General features: G+C 41.1%; 1 protein-coding gene across 1 annotated transcript; it reads left to right on the top strand.

The window, feature by feature from the left end:
- Nucleotides 1-18,085: 18,085 nt before the first annotated feature.
- On the top strand, nucleotides 18,086-18,265 carry UQCR10 (ubiquinol-cytochrome c reductase, complex III subunit X). The gene has a single exon (XM_070740853.1). It carries the CDS (start codon nucleotides 18,086-18,088, stop codon nucleotides 18,263-18,265), a length of 180 nt encoding a protein of 59 aa, XP_070596954.1.
- The last annotated feature ends 7,791 nt before the right edge of the window (nucleotides 18,266-26,056 follow it).

Genomic DNA, 26,056 nt, shown 5'->3' on the forward strand with positions numbered 1-26,056 from the left:
TTCAAACTTAGCCTTTGCTCATATAAAAATTAGTTCCTTCTAACTTCCTGCTTTCATCTTGATTCATCCTCAATGGGTAGAGTAGCAAATATAAAACAGTGTATAAAATATTGGGAAAAACTTTTACTATTTACATACAATAGTGTGTTTGTGTGTGTGTGTGTGTGTGTGTGAGAGAGAGAGAGAGAGAGAGAGAGAGAGAGAGAGTATTCTTTAGTGCAGGCAAGCAGGTTGGGGTTTTTAAACGAAGCACTATTATGATGTACAGCGTTTGCCATTTATAGACCAGTCTTGCATATCTTTTCTCTCTTCCTCATATTACTCACACCTCTTCTAAACTGGTCCAGTGCAAAGGGTCACGTATTCCAGAAATGCCACTGCAGCTAGGGTTGTCAACATGGTGCCCACGGGCACCAGATGTGTTGGCAGCCATCCCTCTTGCAACAAAGATTAAGTTAAACAGGTTGGAATAAATATGTGCTTGTGGGTGTTATGCTGCAAAACAATGTATTGCCCCGGAAGCGGAGTAAAGACGCTGAGACATTGTGTGGATTAAATAAAGGGTCATTGTATTAAATTAACATAAATTTAAATAATGTAACTTTAAATACGTAAATTTAAATATTTAAATTCAACTATAACTAAGGACCTGCAGAGGCCAAAACTAATGGGGCGGAAATTCCTGCCAGACTCTTCCTTGGCAACATTGGGCATAACTCCTTGCTGAACCAGGTGAAGGCAGCCACCTTCACCTGGATCCAAGCCATGTCCCTTTTGTCGTGTGGGAGGATCTCACCCTCCAATCCCCAAGGGAAATTGGATCCAGTGAGTCCAATGGGCATCCTCTCTCCAATCCCCGATGTTGTTCTAACCTCTAGTTCCTGGAGAGAGGTGGTCCATCACCCTTTAAAAAGATGCCCAAAGGAACATGCGCAGTCACTTTCGCCCCTAACCTGCCAACCCCAGTGACCAAAGGGAGGCCTATTCTAAAATCTATGTGCACCACACCCCCTAACCATTACATCCGTACCGTCACTGTAGAATAGGCGAAAAAAACGGCTGCCTCTAAAGGGGAGGCCACAAAAAATTCCTATTCGGCCCCGAAGCGACCTCCTAGAGACACACTGTTAATAGCGGAGGGAGGGAGGATGTTCGCTTTCGGAGGCAACCCAGCAAGGGGGAGGTCCAGTTCAGATTGCCCTTAAATAGGGCAATCTAGGACCTCCCCTTGCATCCAGGAGGCAGCGCGCCTCCTTGGCGCGCTGCCAAAAGACGAACTTCCGGTTTCACCAGAAACCGGAATTTCGGGGCTCCCCCTGCTCCGGGGCAATTTCAGCCGGGGGTTTAAGCCACTGGTCAGGCATTAATGTAATCTTTTTTTAAATATGTTTTTTATTTTTTTAGTTACAAAATAAACATTCATCAGTTGTTTGTTGTCTTGTTACAACTCTTCTTTGATTTTTTTAAATAAAGAAAATGGTTGGTGTTTTGTATCATAGTGTGCTCAACTGCTCAGAAAGATCAACAGATCAATAGCCATCTTACAATGACTTGTAATATTCCTGGGAAACAGGGAGAAGGGCAGAAAAATCTTTTAACACTTATCTTCTGGTAAAAACATTTTAAACTATTGTAAATAGAAAATAAAGTGGTTTATTTTATACTACAACAGCATCAAATAACAATGGTTGATAACTGCTGGTGACAGCAGAAACCAAAACTTTGTATCTCCATTGACAGAAGAAGAGGAAGAGGAAGGGGAGGCGGGAGGAGAAGGGGAAAAAGAAGAGAAGAAGAAGAAGAAGAAGAAGAAGAAGAAGAAGCAGGAGGAGGAGGAGGAGGGGGGGGAGGGGGAGGGGGAGGAAGAGGAAGAAGAAGAAGAAGAAGAAGAAGAAGAAGAAGAAGAAGAGGAGGGGGAGGGGGAGGAAGAGGAAGAAGAAGAAGAAGAAGAAGAAGAAGAAGAAGAAGAAGAAGAAGAAGAAGAAGAAGAAGAAGAAGAAGAAGAAGAACCCCAACAGAAGCAGCAGTAGTAGCAGCTACAAAATTTTATTCCTATGCACTTATATCCTGGCAACTATTTTATTAAAAGCTGAGTTCCCAGATTCCAATGCTCCCATTTTATTGGAATGCCCTTGACACTCTTGAACAAGCAGTGACTCCTGACTGCATTAGCTTTTTCTGACCCTCAAAGATTTATATCTCTTCTAAAACATACTTAGAATACACCAAAAAAAAGTGACAATTTGGAAACTTGGTGATTTTATAAAATATGTTTATTTATAACAAGTACAAAACAGACCTGAAACAACATGTTATGTTATTTCTGAAGGTATAATATTGAAATCATCAAAACTATTCATATAATCTATGAACACATTTTTTTCAAAGACAAGACTTTTGTTTGAACTAAAGTAGTCATTCTTAAGGACTAAAAATAGAGGTATATATTTGTAAAACCCAGGATAAACTTAAACTCAGTTCTTGTTTTTGGCACCTTCCCTACAAGATGCTCAGGCATTTCTTGGAAATGCTATGTGCTTTTGAGTGCAAATTTTGATTTTCTCCCATACAATAATGAAATTTTGCACTATTTTTTTTTCCTGAAATCCATATGGACATCCAACTTGAACAATTGTAAATCTGGGGATATACAAGAAACAAGCAAATAATGACAGCAGCAAACTGGAAACCCAAATTTACATTATAGGTTGGAACTCTACTCAACGGAAGAGGAAAGAACCAGGTTTTTCAAACTTTATAAAATCCAGCAGAGGTGTATTATTTCCAGAGGGCAGGTATGCAGTGAAAAAGCCATACCTCCTGGGTTCCATCAAATAACAATGCTTCAAGGAAAGGACCCAATGTGTGGCCAATCTAACTAAAGCATGTAGGATGGGCAGACACCTCAGGGGACAAGGCTGCAAATCGAGTCATAGCCCCAACTTTGTGAAAAGTGGGAAAGGAACATCTAACCTTCCATTTCATTTACAAAATAATAGATAGCTTCTGGATAGGCGACTCCTTCCACTACCAGTCAAAGGTCACTATGGAGTTACTTCATCTTTCCTTCTTTTATTTTGTGCTGTTATTGAACATTCAGAATGGGCAGTTTCTGAATTTCCACCAGATCGTATGGGATGTCCATGAGCTAGTCAACAATTTCATGCTGTTCAATTGTCCCAAAGGTGCCTTTTCAAAAGGCAACTGGACTTTGTTTTTCCTTGAAGACATTTTGCTTCAGAAGAAACTTCTGGGATAAGAAGCAAAACCTCTTCAAGGAAAAATGAAGTCCAGTTGCCTTTTGAAAATACACTTTTGGGATAATCATGACCTGGATAACTGAAAATCTCTGTAGATATGCTGCTCAGTTACATTTCAGAAACATGCGGTATATAAAACATAATAAGGGACTTGGGTAGAGCTCCGCTGTTTCTGGCCCCAGATGCCACTAGATATGTTGTGGCTCCTGCAAGATACCTGGGACAGCTAGAGTCAGCAAGCCATCGAAAGGCATTTGCTCTTGTACGGTGCCGTGAGCTTCCATCCACCGTTTTGTATGGCAAGTACAAGGGAACTCCAGCCACTGAAAGATTTTGCCCTTGTGGCTCAGGAGAGGTGGAGACTGAGGGACACATGCTCCTGAGATGCTCCTTTTACACTGACATTAGGAGAAAGCATATTCTACCACTTATTGAGAGATATCCTGGCCGCTCAGACGTTCCCTATCTCCGGTGGTTGCTTGGGGATGAGCAGGCCAGGATTATGGCACAGGTGGCCAGACTCTGCGCAGCAGCAGCAGGGATTCATTGCAAATGTGTGCCTTCATAGCGAGATATGTACATCTCTTGTATAGTTACAATGGACCAATCTTGGTTGCTCAGCCAAAAGTCCTGTTTCCTGTTCTTTTTCCTTTTAATTATTATTAATATTATTTTGATGGTCTTTGACTATAAATAAATTTATTATTATTATTATTGTTGTTGTTGCTGCTGCTGCTGTTATTGTTGTTGCTGTTGTTGTTGTTGTTGTTGTTGTTATTATTATTATTATTATTATTATTATTATTATTATTATTAAGGGACTGGACTTATTATATAGCAGTGCTACTGTCCTCACTAAGGAAAAATCCTCTTTTCAGAAATTGAATTTTCATCCTCTAAAAAAGAGGAATAAAATTTGCCCACAAGTTTGGTGAAAAATTTCTAAAGGGCACTTGTGTCCACTTCCACAATCAAATCTTTAGGAAATGAAGGCAACTCTGTGCATCTAAAATGAAATTTGGATGACAGCTTTAGAATGAGGCAATTTTGTCTGCAAGGTAGATTCTGAGGTGAATTGCAAGTCAACCTCTGGACCTTTATTTGGTTTTGTTCTCTCTCTTTTGGTGTATATTAAGTTATACGTTTTTTCCCCCTCTTCTGTGGTTTGCTGGTCTTTTTTTGAATCACAAGCCAGCCAAAGCTTGGAGCAGAAATAGTCAATGCGAATGAGGTGGCAGGAAGGGAAATATATGAAATTTGATATTTCCATTTATAGACTAACACATAAAAACGTTGGTCGGTGGGGATGGCACGCTAATGTGGTGGTTTAATGCCCCAAATGGGCAATGGATACACACTTAAATATAATTCATTATTTGTCCCAGGAGCCCTTAGAAAATGGTTGCTTCATACTTCCCTACTAATAGTGCTTACTTCTGAACACTGGAATGGAATGGAAGAATGCATATGCTGCTACTCCCTGAAGAGGTGATTAGACTAAAATTTGCAAATGTCATTGGAAAGGGTGTAAAGGAAATAATAATAATTAATTAATAATAATAATTTATTAGATTTGTATGCCACCCCTCTCCGAAGACTCGGGGGGGCTCACAACAACGGTAAAAACAATATTATAATGGCACAAATCTAATATTAAAAAACTAAAAACCCTATCATAATTAAAAACCAAACAGCACATACATACCAAACATAAATTATAATAAGCCTGGGGGAAAGATGCCTCAAATCCCCCATGCCTGGTGGTATAGGTGGGTCTTAAGTAGTTTACAGAGGACAAGGAGGGTGGGAGCAGTTCTAATCTCCGGGGGGAGTTGATTCCAGAGGGCCGGGGCCGCCACAGAGAAGGCTCTTCCCCTGGGGCCCGCCAGACAACATTGTTTAGTCGACGGGACCCGAAGAAGGCCAACTCTGTGGGACCTTATCGGTCGCTGGGATTCGTGCGGTAGCAGTCGTTTCTGGAGGTACTCTGGTCCAATGCCATGTAGGGCTATAAAGTTTCTTTGTGTCATGAATCAGTTCAGAACCATAAAACCCAAATTCATTTCTGTAAAATGACCAGAGCACTTCCCTACACCATTTTGCAACAAAGAGTAACATCTTTAAATTGGCTAAGAGGAAATTGGACATTAGCCAACGTCAAATAGGCAGTCCATTGGCTCACCGTAGCTTTTAATATCTAAATGTAGATAAGGCTACATTCCTGAGGGGGGGGAAGGAGGGAAAGAGAGAGATAGAAAAAGGGCAATGATGTAATTGTGGAAAAAATAAAACAAACCATCCAGCTATGACCTACTGTCCTGTTCATGAATGTAGACTGACATTACGTTTTATGTAACATCATCCTCAATGACCTTTGTGCAGTCCCTGGGGGAAATTAAGCACCTTTAGCTCAATGTCTTCAAATGGAGGTCTGACATCCATTTGTTTAAATGGTTCAGTTTAGATTTTTGTACTGAACAGAAACTTTGACTGAATAACCTAAATGGACCTTTCAATCTTTGTGGCTATGTTTCAGCAGCCTTGGAGGAATTAGACCCACATCAGCATTATCCAATCATTCATACTGTGGTCAGATGAAGAGCAGCCATCTTTTATAATATTCCAGCAAACAAATAACCTCCTATTTTCTATGTAGGCAATATGACAGGTTTTTACTGGAATATTTTGTGGGGGAAACATATATTTGATTGGTGTCAGTATTTCAAAGTGATCATTAGTGACATACAGAGCTGTACTTGGGCACCAATATCTATTTGTATAAAATTGACTTCACCTTCTGGCAGGAGGTATTCAAAATGGATCTAGACACTCTAGGAAAAAAATGTTTCATACCATACAACGATGATTAAGCAGCCATCCTTCTAAATTCCACCAGTAGTGTATGGACTTTGGGAAGTCAGAAATTATGAATTTCTCATAATTTCATTATACACATTTGCAACATACATACATACATGTCACGCTGAGAATTGCCAGCCAACAGAGACATTCAGTAGTTAAAGAGTTAATGTGTGTTTTCCCCTCTGAGCACACCCCCTCTTACATCACTCCCACAATTCATATCTTTCCTACATGTCACATCCACCTGCCTACATAAGCAGGAAAACATTCCAATCTATTTTCTTCTCTGTTTCAGCCATGTTCCATTAGGCTGCTTGATAAAGTGCCGGCTGGCACAATGTATTTTTTATTTTCTAAATAAAGTTTGTTTGTTTTGATTCCTGCCTGCCGAGGACTCATTAAAATTCCATCCATCGCAACAATACATACATACATACATACATACATACATACATACATAAACAAACAAACAAGTATGCTGAGCAGTACTTCCAGATTCAGGGATATATAGTCTCTCTCCCTCTCTCTCTCTCTCTCTCTTTGTGTATTCTAGTATAGATATATTTCAGCCTTGTTCTGGCCTCATCAGCTAGCCATACCTTTACTGGGATTTGATCCTGCAGGCTCTGCCTTGTAGGAAGAGAATTAACCTCTAGGCCACAGGATCTCATCCTTTCAGCTTTGTACCAGGGAAGTGTTACATGTTTTTTTTCCTGTGGAAGCACCATGGTAACCCAAGTATGGGAGGAGCTTAAAGCTTCCATTTATTTATTGATTGATTCATTGATTGATTGCATTTGTATGCTGCCCCTCTCTGAGGACTCGGGGTGGCTCACAACATAACAAACAGTATACAACTTTTGCCTCTCGGCCCAATCCAGGGCCATATCCAAGTCAGTTTATTAATTTTTTTCATAGCCGATAAACCATATTCTGTATGTGCAATATATTTTTGCTGAATTTGAAAATGAAGGGAGACTAGTATAGATCTATTTCAGCCCTGTTGTGGCCTTTTCTTAGTTAAATGTATATAAGACTTCTCATTCCTGAGGGTGGGAAGGGGGGGAAAGAGAAGTTTTTATGTGTGTCTGTATTATCTCAATTGATATGGGGGTGAGTTCCTTTTACCTTTTCCTACCGGTGCACATCGTCCCCTTGTGCGATTTCACTTCCGCAAATCCTGAGAAGGACAATTTTACTTCCATGCATGCTCAGAGAGCCCCAAAATTGGCAAAAATTACCCCAAAAAATATGGTAATGTGCACGGACCAGCACAGACAACACCAGAGCTGTTGTGCCAAAATTGCATCATTGGTGGGCCAGTACGAGAGCATCCACACCAGACTGCACCAGCAGAAACTCACCCCAATATGGCTAAAGGTAAAGGATTTTACTCCACTAGTCATTACGTATTATATGGGTGCTGCTCATCTTCATTTCAAGGCCATTAAGACAATGCTGTCCAGAGGCCTTTCTGTGGTCATGAGGCCAGCATGCCATCCCAGAATGCTGTACCTTCCCACCAAAATGGTACCTGTTTATGTACTCACATTTGCATGCTTTTGAACTGCTGGCAGGTTGGCAAGAACTGGGCTGAGGATGGGAGTTCATCGTGTTGCACGGCACTCAGATTTTGAACCTGAGCCACCAGCTTTCCAGACGACAAGCCCAGTGTCTTAACTGTTGAGCTCCCCCAGCACCCCAATTGATATGGCCACCCATCACAAATTCATAACTCTGAATAGCTAGCTATTAAAAGTGGTTATGTGTCAGGCTAAAAACTGGACATCTGTGAATTCTAGTCCTGCCTTAGAAATATTCAGAAAATAAAATTTCTGAATATTCTGCCAAGAAAATTTCAGTAGTTATTCCAAGCAGTCACCAGGTATCAACATTGACTTGAAGGTATAATAGATAGAGTGTGTGTGTGTGTGTGTGTGTGTGTGGGTGGGTGGGTGGTGGTTGTACTTAAAATAACCTATTGACAGAATAGGTTGGATGTAAAAAATATAAAATTGTGTTTTGCGTTCATTTTTCTATACAGAGGTACCCCTACTTGCGAACATAATTCCTTCCATGACCAGGTTCTTAAGTAAAAAAGTTTGTAAGAAGAAGCAATTTTCTCCATAGTAATCAACATAAAAGCAAATAATGTGTGCGATTGGAGAAATTACAGGGATGGTGGAGGCCCTGTTTCCTCCTAGGAGATTCCTGGAGAGGCCCCATGGAGGCTTCTCCCCCACCTTTTCCGGCCCTGTTTACTCCCAGGAGATTCCTAGAGAGGCCCCACGGAGGCTCCTCCCCACCTTTTCTGGTCCTGTTTCCTCCCAGGAGATTCCTAGAGAGGCCCCATGGAGGCTTCTCCCCACCTTTTCTGGCCTTGTTTCCTCCCAGGAGATTCCTAGAGAGGCCCCATGGAGGCTTCTCCCCACCTTTTCTGGTTAAAGTTTCGGAGGCTCGGGTTTGTAAGTGGAAAATGGTTCTTGAGAAGAGGCAAAAAAATCTTGAACACCCAGTTCTTATCTAGAAAAGTTTGTAAGTAGAGGCATTCTTTTGAATCTGTCGTTCTTCTGATTGAAAAGATCGAATCAGAAGACATTCTATATGGAATTTAACCTCAAGATGTATGTTTTGAGGTATATTCATCACTGGAAACATAGATATTAAACTCTTTAATTGCCTCCTGGGAACAGTGACCACTGCCAGGACTCTCTCTTGCTTTTACTTAAATGCTGCTTTGAACCCCCCACATATATCTGAATGGCAGCCCGGCCTCCTCCCCTTCCAAAGTCATTAAGACTTCTCACTAATAGACTGTGAAGAAAATTTTTAAATTAACAAACGACTTTGGCTGCAAAACCATTTCCTCGGTGCCAAAGCAAAAACCAAGGCTTTCATAATGCTAGGAACATGCCAGAGTGCAAAAGATTTTCAAACAGAAGTCCACTATGCCTGCCAAAGAGGCGGAATTACTCCACCATTTATTTAGTTGTGTTGGCAGGAACAAATTATCCCCAGAAATCCGGGCCTGTTAATTTAGTTTGTCCAAAGAGATAGGTATGCAGGGTAACTGTTGTCTATTGTTTCCGAATGCAGGGCATCAAATAATGTTCTGGAGTTACCAAAAGGCATGTTTTGTTTAATAGTTAGGGGAGGAAAACCCTTCTCAATAGGAATGGCAATTTGGCAGGGAATCCTTTAATGGAGGCGATGTCTCGCTCTATTGGATATATTTAAAAAACTGATTGGGCAGGGTGCATTAGAGGTGCTTTAATTTAAATTCCTGCCCTGAACAGGGATTTGCTCTCATTCATTTTATGATAAGTAGTTGTATTAGATGGACACATGGCAATGGATTTCCAATACTTGAAGAGCTGTCATAGAGAAGAGGGTGTGGAGCCGGGGTGGCGCAGTGGTTAGCGTGCAGCACTGCAGGCTACTTCAAAGTGTTGGTTATGACCTATAAAGCCTTTCATGGCAACGGATCAGATTATCTCCGGGACCGCCTTCTGCCGCACGAATCCCAGCGACCAGTTAGGCCCCACAGAGTGGGCCTTCTCCGAGTCCCGTCAACTAAACAATGTTGTTTGGCGAGACCCAGGGGAAGAGCCTTCTCTGTGGCAGCCCTGGCCCTCTGGAACCAGCTCCCCCCAGAGATTAGAATTGCCCCCACCCTCCTCGCCTTTCGTAAGCTCCTTAAAACCCACCTCTGCCATCAGGCATGGGGGAACTGAGATATTCCTTCCCCCTAGGTCTTACAATTTATGCATGGTATGTTTGCGTGTATGTTTGGTTTTATAATAAGCTTTTTTTTAGTTGTTTTAGTATTGGATTGTTACATGCTGTTTTTATCATTGTTGTTAGCCGCCCTTAGTCTACGGAGAGGGGCGGCATACAAATCCAATAAATAATAATAATAATAATAATAATAATAATAATAATAATAATAATAATAACAACAACTGCTAGCTGTAGTTCAGCAGTTCAAATCTCATCACCGGCTCAAGGTTGACTCAGTCTCCCATCCTTCTGAGGTGGGTAAAATAAGGACCCAGATTGTTGAGGGCCATATGCTGATTCTGTAAAATCGCTTAGAGAGGGCAGTAAACTATGAAGAGATATATAAGTCTAAATGCTATTGCTATTTATTCCCCATATAGACTAAGTATAGGAGAACTACTGTTTAGCAGCTTTACCAGGGAAGATCCAAACTAGAAAATATAAAATAAAATCTTGACCTTGGGTTTGATTCAGTCTGCTTTTTGAAGCCATCACTGGAGGCTTCAAGCAAAGGTTGGACAGTAATTTGTCCAACTGCAAAATCTCCAAGATCTCGTCCCCTTTTATGATTCTAATTTAGTCAATTTTGGGGCTCAGTCCTGAGAATTAAAGCTAAACTGTCCTTAAAGTATACCTTTTTAATCTTTGAGGGATCTGAAATTTAAGTTAATTCAAACACCACAGCTACATGAAGTATATTAAAACTGAGAATCCAATAAAATTGATGAGATGGGCAATTTGTGTGCCTTGGTAAATAATATATATGAATACCATGGAGGAAAACAATTTTCTTAAGAGAATAATAGAGCTGAAAGGGACCCCAGAGGTCTTCTAGTCCAACCCCCCTGCTCAATCAGAAGACTCTATACAATTTGAGACCAGTGGCTGTCCAGTATCTTCTTTAAAGCATCCAGTGATGGAGCACCCACAATTTCTGAAGGCCAGCTATTCCTTAATTGTTCTCACTGTTTTGGAAATTTCTCCTTAGTTCTAGGTTGCTTCTCTCCTTGATTAGTTTCCATCCATTGTTTCTTGCTTTGCCTTCTGCTACCTTTGGAACGCTGCTATCATATCTCCCCTGGTCCTTTTCAGTAAACTAGACAAACCCAATTCCTGCAACCATTCTTCATATGCCTCCCCGCCCCAATCATCTTTGTTGCTCTTTCCTGCACCCTTTTCAGAATCTCTACATGTTCTTTCTTCTCCTTTTCAATAATTCTTTTCTGCCCAATTGTTATCTGGGTCTTTGTGTACCTTGTGTCCTTTTGATCTATTTTGTTTGGAGCTATTTCAATTGCCGATATCGTTCAATATACAGCATTCATTAGACATAGCAACTAGTGTTGGGCGAACCGAACCTGCAAAGTTCAGGTTCGTACCGAACTTTGCGCGGTTCGGTATACTGAACCTGAACCTGAATGTTTGCAAAAGTTCGGCAAAAGTTTGTGTTCGTGTTCGTGTTCGTGTTCGGGAGAGTGCTAAGAAGCGCCACCGCCCAGCTGTCACCTTCCGAAACAGCCGGGGAGATGTAAGCCAGTCGGGAGATGAAAAAGGAGGTGGGGAATCCCACTAGGAGATTCTAGGGGCGGAGCTTTGACGTCACTGAGACGTCCTTCCTGGCTGGCCGAAACGGGACTCCAGGAAGGACATCTCAGTGATGTCAAAGCTCCACCCCTGGAATCCCCTCGTGGGATTCCCCACCACCTTTTGCGCCTCCCGACCGGCCGACAGCTCCCCGGCTGTTATGGGAAGTGCCACCACCCAGCTGTCACCTTCTGAAACAGCCGGGGCTGTTCGACAAAAGTTCGGGTTCGTGTTTGGGTGCCAAACCCGAATTTTTTTTAAAAAATTGGGTGCCGAACCCGAACTTTGTTGGGTTTGCCCAACACTAATAGCAATAACTCCTGTAGCAATGAAGATGGATTGTGTTGGTGATCTGTAGTCCCCTCTTTGAGAAAAATGATTTATTCCTTTATCAGTCATAAATGCTATCCCATGCTTGAGGTGCCTTGCAACTGGATTATTTTCACCATGTTGACTCCAGATCTAGGGATACATTTCCAGATGCTTCTCTGCATTCCTATGGGGGCTTTGCTCCAGTGCACAGGAATTTAAGTGGACTATATTTTGTTTGTGGCCATCCAGGTGGGATGCAGATGTAAACATTAGACACCTTTGTACACATCTTTCTGCTTCCCAAATGATTGATTAATCGCTTTCTCCCTTATTGGCCTTTGTTTCTTATCCCAGAGGGTCAGCTTCTACACACTGAAACTTCTGGTGTCATTAGTTCTTACACATCAGCTTCATTGACTTCCTATTATCTCAACCTGATCTGAACCTTTGTTCTTTTCAAGAGATAATTAAACTCAAAGCCAAAACAAATGTCAAAGTGATAATGACAGATCAGCTGTCAAGAGAGAGGAGAGAGAGAATCCGGTATTGACTGATTGCCAATGGGAAGTTATTTCCAACATTTAGATATAGATAAATAGTACCATGTCTCACTAAGCATCTTTTTTTTTGTAATCTTATTATTAGGTTATCATTTTGAGTGTTAAAGACTTTTTCCTGTGCATCATATCACATTATTGTTTCTATTTTATTATCTAAGTTAGTAACTCTTTGCAGCAGAGGGGAATGCAAATTTTAATAAACAAAGGAATAATTCAAATGAAATAATAGAAATAGCAGATGTGCTAGCTACGTATTTATCTTTGTTTTGTTTTGTTTTAATCATTCAACAACTATTAGATTAGTAAGATATTTTAGCAAAACGTGTGAACTCACTTCTCTTTATTAAACAGATTGGTTGACTTAAACAACTATGTTTCATAGTGTATAAATTCAGATACCGCAAAACTGGACAGTGCCTTATAAAGTCTTTATTCTGACACTTTGCTTGGGTTAGGAATAAGTAGAAGAGCATTTCAAAAACACAATTTTTGGACATTGCTGAAAATAAAAAATAGATCATCAGCCCTTTGAAGGAATAGGTTTGTTTGTAAACAGCTCTAATTTGTCTAGTTTAGCTTAATTTCTCCGTTCTGCATATCTGAAACATTTAACCACTCTGTTGGAAGTGTCTGAGTTGACTTTTCCCAAAGGTGCTTCCTCAAAATGCAGTTAGTATTTTTTTTCCCCCTTGAAGATGTTTAGCTTTTAATCTAAGAAGCTTCTTCGGTTCTCTAGAACTGAGGAAGCTTCTTGGGTGAGAAGCAAAACGTCTTCAAGGAAAAACAAAATCCAGTTGAATTTGAAAAAAGTACCTTTGGAACAACCACGACCTGGATGACTGAGAGTCTCCATAGACATTTGAGTTATTTATTTATGCAAAAGGCAAGACTAAAATGAGGTTGGCTAGTTTCTAATTCAGCATGTTGTGAGAATCAAGACCTCTGAATTAATTCAATATTTTACAGGTTAGTTATAAATTCCCAAGGCATTAGATAGACAGAGACATTATAGGATCCAATGCTTTCATCAAAATGCCAAAAGTAACATTAGATCATTGAGATGCAGCTCCGCCCCTTTTGCAAGAGCCCTCCACTCCTCTACTCGCAACAGAATACCCTACGCAACTAGACTTACAATCCTAGATTTAGAAAGCTTAGAACTACACCACCTTAAAACACGACCTAAACATAGCCCATAAAATAATCTGCTACAACATCCTTCCTGTCAATGTCTACTTCAGCTTCAACCACAACAACACTCGAGCACACAATAGATACAAACTTAAAATAAACCACTCTAAACTCAACTGCAGGAAATACAACTTTAGTAACCAAGGAGTTGATGCATGGAACTCACTACCAGACTCTTTAGTATCATCATCTAACCCCCAAAACTTTACCCTTAGACTATCCACTGCTGACCTCTCCCGATTCCTAAGAGGTCAGTAAGGGGCGTGCATAAGTGCACCAGAGTGCCTTCTGTCCCCTGTCCTAATGTTTCTCTTTAATTAGTATCATGTATATAAGTATTTATTTATTTATTTATTTATTTATTTATTTGTTTGTTTGTTTGTTTGTTTGTTTGTTTATTTATTTATTTATTAGATTTGTATGCTGCCCCTTTCCGTAGACTCGGGGCAGCTCCGAGTCTGCGGAGAGGGGCGGCATACAAATCCAATAAATAATAATAATAATAATAATAATAATAATAACAACAACAACAACAACAACAACACAATAAAAACAGTTTATAACAAAACTAATAATTTACAATATAAAATATTTAAAAACCCCATTATTAAACAGACATACATACAAGCATACCATACATAAATTGTATAGGCCGGGGGAGATATCTCAGTTCCCGCATGCCTGACGACAAAGGTGCGTTTTAAGGAGTTTGCGAAAGGCGAGGAGGGTAGGGGCAGTTCTAATCTCTGGGGGGAGCTGGTTCCAGAGAGTCGGGGCCGCCACAGAGAAGGCTCTTCCCCTGGGGCCCGCCAACCGACATTGTTTAGTTGACGGGACCCGGAGAAGCCCCACTCTGTGGGACCTAATCGGTCGCTGGGATTCATGCGGCAGAAGGTGGTCTCGGAGATATTCTGGTCCGATGCCATGAAGGGCTTTAAAGGTCATAACCAACACTTTGAATTGTGACCGGAAATTGATTGGCAACCAATGCTGACTGCGGAGTGTTGGTGTGACATGGGCATACCTAGGGAAGCCCATGACTGCTCTCGCAGCTGCATTCTGCATGATCTGAAGTTTCCGAACACTTTTCAAAGGCAGCCCCATGTAGAGAGCATTACAGTAGTCGAACCTCCGTGTACAGTGTTCCCTTGATTTTCCCGGGTTCGAACTTCGCGAAAAGTCTATACCACGGTTTTAAAAAAATATTAATTAAAAAATACTTTGCGTTTTTTCCCTCTATACCACGGTTTTTTCTACCCGATGATGTCATATGTCATCACCAAACTTTCATCCACTTTTAATAATTTTTTTAAAAAAATAAACTTTAATAAAGAAACATGGTGAGTAATAATCTAAATGGTTGATAAGGGAATGGGAAATTGCAATTTAGGGGTTTAAAGTGTTAAGGGATGGCTTGTGATACTGTTCATAGTAATAAATAATGTATTTACTTCTGCATCTCTACTTCGCGGAAATTCAACTTTCGCGGGCAGTCTCGGAACGCATCCCCCGCGAAAATCGAGGGAACACTGTATTATTATTTGCATACCACCAATATGTACTTGACAAAACAAATAAATAAATAAAATAAATAAAGATGTCGTAAATGCACTATAAAAGAAGCAGAGCTTGCGTTATGAAAGCAGAGTGCTCCTTTTCCATTTGCCTCCCCCTTGATCATGACACCCCAAACATCTCTGGGTGGATATTTATTTTGTTGGTAAGGACTTTCCCATAAGATCTACTGTTGCCTTCACATAATCCCTAGTAATTAAATGCATTGATTGTAGAAATGTGCAATTAAGGCTGTAATCCCGAGTTCTTTTAATTGAAATAAACCCTGCTGAACTCAGTGGGACTTACTTCTGAGTAAAGGTTTATAGAATTGGAGTAAAAGGGGCGAGAGACTAGTTTCCGAGGGCGTGTTTCTTATGCCTTCCTGATCTTTGTTTCAAGACACCTGCATGTTCTAATTACAGTGATTACATACTACACTGAGATACTTATAAGAAGTAATACTACCTACCGTAATCCTACTATATTGTGGTGAAATGACTGTCAGAGGAGTGAAGCCGCTGAGTAATAGTAGGATTTGTGAATAGCAGGAAGCTACTCATTTTCTTTCCTTCTTTCTGGAGTGGGCTTGCCCGTGTACTTATGTGGGGATTGTACAATTAGCGTAAGGTACACTCTACGTGCAAATGGAAATCTGTGATTAATTTCCAGCACAAGTTAGTATGTGATGGGTATGGCCAGCATCTGCTCAGATTCAAACCTTGGTGAAACCATTTTTCTATCCAGATGGAATGAGTTTCACCTGCAGAGAATCAAAACTTTTCAGTAATTATGACCAGGAAGGAGAAATAAAAGGAAAAGTTACAACTAGCAAAGGTCTGGCTCTTGATAGCCAAATGGGTGCAGAGACCTGGGAAGCAATGTGCTCCATGAAAGGGGCACATGATGCTGGAGCCATGCTCCACCCTGGTTGATATTTTACTTACGCACATGCATTTTTTCTGCTGGAACAGTTTTATCCCTGAAATCTACAGGCTTGGCAGTTCAGTGTAAATAAATCTTCATTTTTGTTCTGTGCCTGTTTACTGATTTGGTCAGATAGTTGCTGTTTACTGGCATAACTGAAAAACTGAATCTACTACATCTAAGCAGTTAATTTATAGTTTAAGATCACTTGCATAATTAACCTCAATGTTTTTAAAGCAAGGCTCATATATCAGGAACATCAGTGTTCATGTGTGTGTGTGTCAGAGGTGGGTTTCAGCAGGTTCTGACCAGTTCTGTAGAACTAGTAGCAGAAATTTTGAATAGTTCAGAGAACCAGTAGTGGAAATTTTGAGTAGTTTGGAGAACCGGTAAATACCACCTTTGACTGGCCTCGTCCCCATCTATTCTCTGCCTTTTGAGTCCCAACTGATTGAGAGGGAATGGAGATTTTTGCAGTATCTTTCCCCTGCAACGCCCACCAAGTAAAAAACTTTGAATCCCACCGCTGGCGTGTATGTGTGCAAAAGAAAGTATCTCTATCAGGCTTACCTATCAGCTCTCTAGTCTTTAGCTCTCCTTCATAGCCAGCAGCACACGTTCCCTGGCAGCAATCAATCACCTGTCTTCTGTTCAATATTTGCTTTTCTTCAGTGAATACCAAGAGTGAGGTGTCTTTCACAGTAAGGACAGAGCAAAAAGTACTGCTCCTTTCCACCCTTCCTGCCCCAATAACACTACTATGGTTGTCCTCAAGTTACAATAGTTCATTTAGTGACTGTTCGAAGTTACAACAACACTGAAAATAGGGACTTTTCACACTTCCAACCAGCATGAGCCATGGTGGCACACTGGTACTACAGGTACTCCCTGCAGTTGGGCAATTTGAATTTGAATTTGAATTTATTAGATTTGAATTTATTAGATTTGTATCTAATAAAGACTCGGGGCGGCTCACAACAAGTCAGTAATACAATACAATACAAATCTAACGTTAAAATTTAAACTAAATTAAAATACATGTATAAAAACCCCATTAACTACACAGTCATACACACTTGGTCCAGCTGATCAATATAGAGGTCAGAGAAAAAAGGGGGGGGTTTAATACCCCCACGCCTGGCGGCAGAGATGGGTCTTTAGCATTTTGTGGAAGGTGAGGAGGGTAGCGCCAGTTCAAATCTCTGGGGGGAGTTGATTCCAGAGGGCTGGGGCCACCCGACAGAAGGCATTGTTTAGTCGATGAGACCCTGAGAAGGCCAACTCTGTGGGACCTAATTGGGTGCTGGGATTCATGCGGCAGCAGGCGGTTTCGTAGGTATTCTGGTCCGAATTTGGTTCTCACCAGGCTGAAGGTTGACTCATCCTTCCATCCTTCCGAAGTTGGTAAAATGTGGACCCAGATTTTGGGGGGCAACATGCTGTAAAGCACTCTGAAGTGGTATATAAATCTAATATTGCTATTGCTATCTCCATGGTCAGTAGTGGGTTGCTACTGATGCGGTAGGAGACTGTGCACCAGTAGTGGCTGCCAGATTGCTCAATTTGTGCACGACTACTTTGGTGGCAATCCTATGGATGCCACCATCTCTCTTTTTTTGGTATTTTTCACTTCATGCGCATGCACGCAACACAACTGAAGCTGTGCATGCAGCGCACCAGTAGCGGCGGTAGTAGCAATCTGCTCCTGCCCAATGTCATGTAATGAAAATTCAGATGTTTGACAACTGTCTCATGTTATAATGGTTGCAGTGTCCTGGAGTCATGAGATCACCTTTTGCAACCTTCTGACCATCGAAGTCAATGAGGAATCCAGATTCACTTAAGAACCTGGTTACTAACTTAACTGAAGCGATTTACTTAACAACTCTGGTGAGAAAGGTCGTATGAAGGGAAAAATTAATTTAACTGTCTTGCTTAATAGAATAGAAAAGAAAAGAAAAGAATAGAATAGAATTTTATTGGCCAAGTGTGATTGGACACACAAGGAATTTGTCTTGGTGCATACTACAGGCACAGTAGCCTGGAGGGTCCAAGATGGCATTCGTGCAGCAGCTGTACCAGTTCGTGTTCCGCCACTTGGTTTTGATGGTCGTGGTGGGCATCGTGATTTTTGAGCGGGGCTTTGACCAGGCCACGGAGAAGATTTTCTGCCGCCTCAATGAGGGGAGACTATGGAAAGACATCAAGCACAGGTACGAAGTCAAGCAGGACTGAGGCACAGCAAGACGAACCCCGGATTCTGGTTGGATCCTCCTGCATCTTCACTCAACAGCCCTTTGGTTTGTGGTTGGCTGTTCATCCAGCAGATGTTCATCTTTCTACAATGGCCTGGTGTGCGCTACTCCAAGCGATGAAAAGATTCAAATGACTTTGTGGTTTTCGCTGAAAAGCAGCTTAATAAAATGCATTGTCTAAAAAAAGAAAGAAACATAAACATAAACCAGAAAGTCCAATTGCCTCTTGAAAATTGGATTTTGCCCCATAGTTACCTTTGGGACTACTATGATCTGGAGGACTGAGAATCTCCATAGACATTTACCTTGAAGCCATCCTTTACAGCAAAATGCCGCACGAATCCCAGTGTCCGGTTAGGTCCCACAGAGTTGGCCTTCTCCAGGTCCCGTCAACTAGACAATGTCGCTTGGTGGGTCCTAGCGGAAGAGCCTTCTCTGTGGGGTGCCTGGCCCTCTGGAATAAGCTCCCCCCAGAGATTCGCACTGCCCCCACCCTCCTTGCCTTTCATAAGAATTTGAAAATGTATTTATGCTGCCACTGGCCAATGAATGTATAGGATGCTGTAGTATGTTTCTGAATGTTTGACTTTTAAATGTCTAGCTTGTAAAAAATATTTTAAATTATTTCTGTTAATTGGATTTAGAAGTGTTTTATATATTGTATTTTATTGAAATGTTGTAAGCCGCCCTGAGAGGGGCGATATATAAGTCCAATAAATAAATAAATAATGGAGAAGCAAGATACTTCTGCACCAGTTCTTCAGTAAGACTGGTTCCGTGAGACTCTTGCAGGGGTGAAAGGTTTCCGGTTTGCTTGTGCCTGTCATTCATCAGGGAGCCAGTCATGAAGGGACCATGAGGCTCTGCCCACCTGTCTGGATGCTGCCATTTGGGTTCTTTTACCCTCTGTGCATGCACAAAGCATTCTGTGCATGCGCAGGGGGTGAAAAACCCCAAATGGTGGCATCCAGGTGGGTGGCAGAGCCTCATGCTCCCTTTGTGATGACTGACAAGCACAAGTGAACGGGGGGACATTTCATCTCTGGACTCTTGTCTCCATCAAGTCACTCAGTGACAGTCATTTCATTAGGCTTTAGAGATACAGTACAGTGTCTCCACCTGTTATTTGACAGAATAGAAGCTTTCAGCTTTGCTTCTTAAACTGCTCCTTCCTCAACTGATCATTAGCAGAAATGCATGACCGCCGGCTTAAACCGCCGGCCGAAATTGCCCCCACAGCAGGGTGACGCTGCTGTCGGCTCCATTGAGCCCCGGACTTCCGGTTTCCGGTGAAACCGGAGGTTCAGCTTCTGGCAGCATGCCAAGGAGGCGTGTTGCTTGCTGGGCTCTGGCGGAGGTCCTGGATCGCCCTATTTAAGGGCGATCTGAACAGGACCTCCTCCTTGCTCAGCTAGGACTCGAAGCGAACACCTGCCCGTCCTCCGCTATCAACAGTGTGTCTGAAAGAGGTCGCTTTGGGGCTGAATAGGAATTTTTTGCGGCCTCCCCTTTAAAGGCGGCCATTTTTTCGCCTATTCCACACTGACAGTAAGGATGGAATGGTTAGGGGGTGCTGCACACATATATTTTAGATTTAGACTTCCCTTTGGTCACTGGGGTTGGCAGGTTAGGGGCGGAAATGGGCAGTAGAAGCCGCGCATGCTCCTTTGGGCATCTTTTTAAAAGGTGATGGACCACCTCTCTCCAGGAACTAGAGGTTATCACAACGTCGAGGATTGGAGAGAGGATGCCCATGGGACTCACCGGATCCAATTTCCCTTGGGGGATTGGAGGGTGAGCTCCTCCCACATGCCAAGGGGCGTGGCTCAGATCCAGGTGAAGATGGCTACCTTCACCTGGTTCAGCAAGGAGTTATGCCCAATGTTGCCAAGGAAGGTTCTGGCAGGAATTTCCACCCCGTTAGTTTTTGGCCTCTGCAGGTCCTTTGTTATAGTTGAATTTAAATATTTAAATTTACGTATTTAAAGTTACATTATTTAAATTTATGTTAATTTAATAAAGTGACCCTATATTTAATCCATACAATGTCTCAGCGTCTTTACTCCGCTTCTGGGGCAACTATGCCACCAAATTCTATTGGGATGCTTTCGTTTCTCTCACGTCCTAAAACGTTGCCTTTTGGACTGGATGAAATATAAAATATAAAAATAGTCTGAGCCTAACAACTGCTTTAGTACTGTATTTAATAAACAGTTATAGGATCCTTTCCAACTGAAGAGGAAGGAAAAATAAATATTTTAAAAATAAGTAACGAAAGTCAATTCTTCTCCTTGTGTTCCAGCTAGCGGGTGATTTTAAGCATTTGTCCATGACAGCCGTACAAAACAAGACCAGCTTGACTTCAGTAATATATCTGTACTACACTGAGGGAAAGTGTTTTTCAAAATGATAGCAGAGCAATTAATATCTTTCCCCCCCTGGCTGCTATTTTGCTCGATTCTACAGTTACATTTCTAGTACTGGTATACTGTAGCTTGAGTTTGTAACAACTATTGGGAAATAAAGATCTGCTAAATTCTATTAGCATGCTTCTTGTTATCGGTTGGGAACACACGCAGGGGGAATTCTATTGCCCTCAGTGCTTATGGCCTAAACTGGAAACATCTGGCTGACCTCTGTAAAGACAGAAGGCCACACTAAATAGATTCATAGGCTGCTGTAGCACAGCTGTTCCGTGATCCCTAACACATTCTGAGTAAACGTGTGTGCCTTTCTTGAAATGGGTCACCCACATAAATTGGCGCTATCCTATAAAGTCCTTTGATGGTCCTCAGGCCTTAATCGTTCTTTGGTTTCAAGAGGAAAACACGGGCGTCCTCCTCTGCAGTGAATCATTGAGCATTTCTTACAAAACGAACATGAAAGCTTATATAGCATATTTTGCTTCAACATGTGTTAAAGGTGAAGCAATTGATTGGAGCCTTAACTTTCCCAGCCCTTTTTTTCCCTGTGGCATGTAAAGAAAGCAAAATCTCCGGAGCTTAAGGAGATCCCCAGATTTACAAGAGTGTTGATGGCGTTTGGACGCTTGGGTCTAAAGATTTACAGGCCATTCCTGGCAGTGCTGATATCCTCTATGTCGTAAATAGCCTTCTTGCCTATCGCTTGCATTTACCTAACAATAACATGTGTGTTACCTTCTCAAGCAGGCACATTCCACAGTGTAATGTCACTGTGATTTACTGCCTGTTAAAGAACTCCCACTATGTTCGAGGAGATAGTATGAACCTTTCTGTTGACTTTGCGCTCTTCTTTATATCACACATCAGCATCCACTACATTGTGCCTTACACCAATAGAAGCAATGGCAGAGTGCCACACAATCATTCTTCCCGATGAGCCTACAAAAGTAATGGACTGATTTAATATCCTCAAATGTTCTTTGGCCCTTTTTTGCTTGAGTTTCATTTCAGCCAATATTTTTTCTTATGTGTGTGTTTGGGGGGGGGGAGAGAATAGTTATGAGGCTAGAGATCATTAAAGGGAGTGGAAGTTAGCGAAGCAATTCTGACCACCCTCAATAGTCAAAAATAACCAGAATTGCCAGTGACAACCACTTCTCATATTCTTTATCAACCTGAAATGAAGACCCACAAAAAAGAGGATAAACCATAATGCCCTCCCCTAATTCAGGGCCAGATATTTGCATGCAGATTCAGAACCCTGGAGAGCCACTGCCAATCAGGGATCCTGGATTAGATGGGCAAGGAAGCCAATCTGGTAATTGGCAACTTTCTGTACCAATAACTTAAAAGTGAGTATATGAACATGTGGAAAGATCCAAAACTATTGTCTAAATCCTTACGAGCAGCTGCCAAATCAGTGTTGACATTTCGGGACTAGCTGGATTAATGATATGATCTCATAGAAGGCAGTTTCCAGTGATCCTAAGGGATCATCTGGAGTTTTCCCAGCTGCACTAGCTATCTTAAGAAACTGGCTTTACTCAAAAAAAAATAAAGGGAACACTCAAATAATGCGTCTTTGATCTGAATGAATGAAATATTCTCATTGAATATTTCATTTGCACAACTATTCCATTTGCACGACAGCGTGTGAAATTGACTGTCAATCAGTGTTGCTTCCTAAGTGGACAGTTTGATTTCACAGAAATTTGATTTAATTGAAGTTATATTCTGTTTTTTAAGTGTTCCCTTTATTTTTTTTTTGAGCAGTGTACTTTGCTAGCAAACATATTAGGGGAAATGAAACGTTAAATGATGCTAATAGTGATGTTATTAGGTTTGAAGAGATTTAAATATGGTGTCTTCTTGCAGCCTAATTCACTTGATCTACTTCTTCCCACCAAATCTAGGCTTCCTGGTTACACAGTTGCCATGTTTTAAAAATCATGGTCATCTTCTTTTCTTTTAACACATCATCACACAACCCTTTCTTCTCTACAAACCTTCCAGATTGCAGGATGCAAGACTTGTTCCTGACTAGAACTACTGTATATACACATGGAATTGAGTCAAGGATGTCAAACAAACACACTCCACCCTAGGACTCCCTTTAAAATATGGATACTGGCTGGATACTTTCCCATTACATAGCTAAATGCCCCCTCTCAATTTTTCCATCTGTAAAACTAGGGTGGAGAATTGTTGTTGGCTGTTGTTACACAGCTCTGAGTACTGAAAAAAGAAGTTTTCCAATAGTCTTGCTGGCCTTGACAGAGGACAAATGTATTTTTGAGTTTACTGAAAAAGAGACATTGGCTAATGATTTGCTAGCTGAGGGATCATGAGATGAGAAAAGACAGTAATCCCGTGACATGGCGAAGTTGAAAGAGGTTCCTATATAAAACAATGCAAGGGTTCAGATATATGGAATAGTTAACCCTTCTTATGTATCTTGGCTCCATGTGCTGAAACTATAATATTGTATCTATTGTATCTAAAAAAGCCAACACAATCCTAAACTGCATCAACAGGGGAATACACTCCAAGACCAGGGAAGTCTTAATACCACTCTACTACCCCCTGGTCCGACCACACCTGGAGTACTGTATTCAGTTCTGGTATCCATACTTCAAAAGAGACATTGAAACTCTGGAGATTGTGCAGAAAAGAGCAACCAAAATGATTAATGGATTGGAAACCAAGACTTACGAAGAGAGACTGAGGGAACTGGGCATGGATAGCCTAGAGAAAAGGAGGGTCAGAGTGGACATGATAGCAGTCTACAAGTATACGAGGGGATGTCACAGAGAGGAGGGGATCACTTTATTCTTCAGGGCACCAGAGGGCCGGACGAGGAACAACAGCTGGAAGCTGACCAAGGAGAGATTCAACATGGAGATAAGGAGGAACTTCCTGACGATCAGAGCGATCAACCAATGGAACAACCTACCAGCGGACGTTGTGAACTCCAACACTCTGGACATTTTTAAGAGAAGATTGAACTGCCACTTGACTGGTGTACTATAGGGTTCCTGCTTGGGCAGAGGGTTGAACTTGATGGCCTTCATGGTCCCTTTCAACTCTAACAATAAATAAATAAATAAATAAATAGATAGATAGATAGATAGATAGATGAATAGATAGATAGATAAATAGATAATAAATAAATAAATAAATAAATAAATACATAAATAAATAAATAAATAAATAAATAAATAAATAAATAATGGTTCTCAAATGAGAATTCATGTGACATTTTTAAAAGGTAGCATCAATTCCACACACCCCTCAAAAAAGTCTAGGTATTCCATGTCTGTGACAAAATGCAAGTGATAAACTGAATTGCATAAGATTATTGTTTGCTTTTATCGTATCATTGGCTGCTCTTGCATTGGTTCACATTGGTCTCTTCCGCCTCTCCTACAGGAATTACCTGGCACATAATCTCTCATAGTTGCCACTTGTGCCAACAATAAAAGTGAAAAATGTGACAAGAACAAACAATGGAAAAAAATGTACAGGGCCCTGATGTTACAGTTTATTGTATACACAACTGTTTTACAATTGTTTTAATGGACATGGCATAAAAACTAAAATGTGTATTCTTTATGGCTTCTAATGAGCAAGTCATCCCTAAAAGAAACTGTCAGAAGTCAAGGTGACTACTTGCTATCATTGAACACACAAGTATAAAGCCCTTCATGGCACCGGAACAGATTATCTCAGGGACTGCCTTCTGCTGCACGAATCCCAGTGACCAGTTTGGTCCCACAGAGTGGGCCTTCTCCGGGTCCATCAACTAAACAATGTCGTTTGGTGGGACCCAGGGGAAGAGCCTTCTCTGTGGCAGCCTCGGCCCTTTGGAACCAGCTCCCCCCAGAGATTAGAATTGCCCCCACCCTCCTCGCCTTTCATAAGCTTCTTAAAACCCACCTCTGCCATCAGGCATGGGGGAACTGAGATAGTCTTTCCCCCTAGGCCTTGCAATTTACGCATGGTATGTCTGTATATATGTTTGGTTTTATAATAAGGGTTTTATAAGTTATTTTAGTATTGGATTAGATTGTTACATGTTGTTTTTATCATTGTTGTTAGCTGCCCCGAGTCTACGGAGAGGGGCGGCATACAAATCCAATAAATAAATAAATGAATGAATGAATGAATGAATGAATGAATGAATGAATAAATAAATAAATAGCAGCTTACAAGAGCTCAAAGAAGCAACTCTTGAGAGGAAATCCTAGTGAACTGAGATTTATGCATTGATCATGTTTTTGTGTAGTACCATATTCAAGCATTGATGATCCTTGCGTATTCAAAAATGGCCTTGTTCTAACTGTAACAAAGGGGGAGAGTTAAAATATTAAGTGCACACCATAAGTTCAGAGGAAGGCAATTAAAATGATCAGAGGGAATCTGAACACTTTCTTAAGAGAAAAAGTTGAAGGGAGGATGATAAGTGAAGACAACTAGACACAAGAACAGGTTTTTTCCAAACGCCATCACTGTACTAAACAAATAATTCCCTCAACACTGTCAGACTTTCTACTAAATCTGCACTTCTATTTCAACTAGTTTTTCTCATCATTCCTATCACCCATTTCCTCCCATGTTGGCTGTATGACTGTAACTTGTTGCTTATATCCTAAGATTTTTATTAATATTGCTTCTTCATTGCTTATTTGACCCCTATGACAATCATTAAGTATCATACCACATGATTCTTGACAAATGTATATTTTATTTTATGTACGCTGAGAGCATATGCACCAAGACAAATTCCTTGTGTGTCCAATCACACTTGGCCAATAAAATTCTATTCTATTCTATAACAGTAGGAGAATGAACTTTGACAGAATGAGAGCTGCCAGACTGCTCAGGCAGGAAATGATTGTCCAAATGATTGTCCAATCTCTTCTTAAAAACTTCCAGTGTTGGAGCATTCACAACTTCTGGAGGCAAGTTGTTCCACTGATTAATTGTTCTTACTGTCAGGAAATTTCTCCTGAGTTCTACCTTTTCTCCTTGATTAGTTCCACCCATTGCTTTTTGCCCTGCCTTCAGATGATTTGGAGAATAGCTTGACTCCCTCTTCTTTGTGGCAACCCCTGAGATATTGGAACACTGCTATCATGTCTCCCCTGGTCCTTCTTTTCATTAAACTAGCCATGTGCAGTTCTGCAACGGTTCTTCATATGTTTTAGCCTCCAGTCCCCTAATCATCTTTGTTGTTTTAGAACAGGCAAAAAAAAATATTTTATATAACAAGCAGGAAGCTTGCTTTGCTTTTTTCCTTGGGCTTTGTAGACAGAAAGACAAACAAGAAGCACGTCAATATTTAATAC

The sequence above is a fragment of the Erythrolamprus reginae genome, chromosome 1, assembly GCF_031021105.1.
Source record: "Erythrolamprus reginae isolate rEryReg1 chromosome 1, rEryReg1.hap1, whole genome shotgun sequence".
NCBI lineage: Eukaryota > Metazoa > Chordata > Lepidosauria > Squamata > Dipsadidae > Erythrolamprus > Erythrolamprus reginae.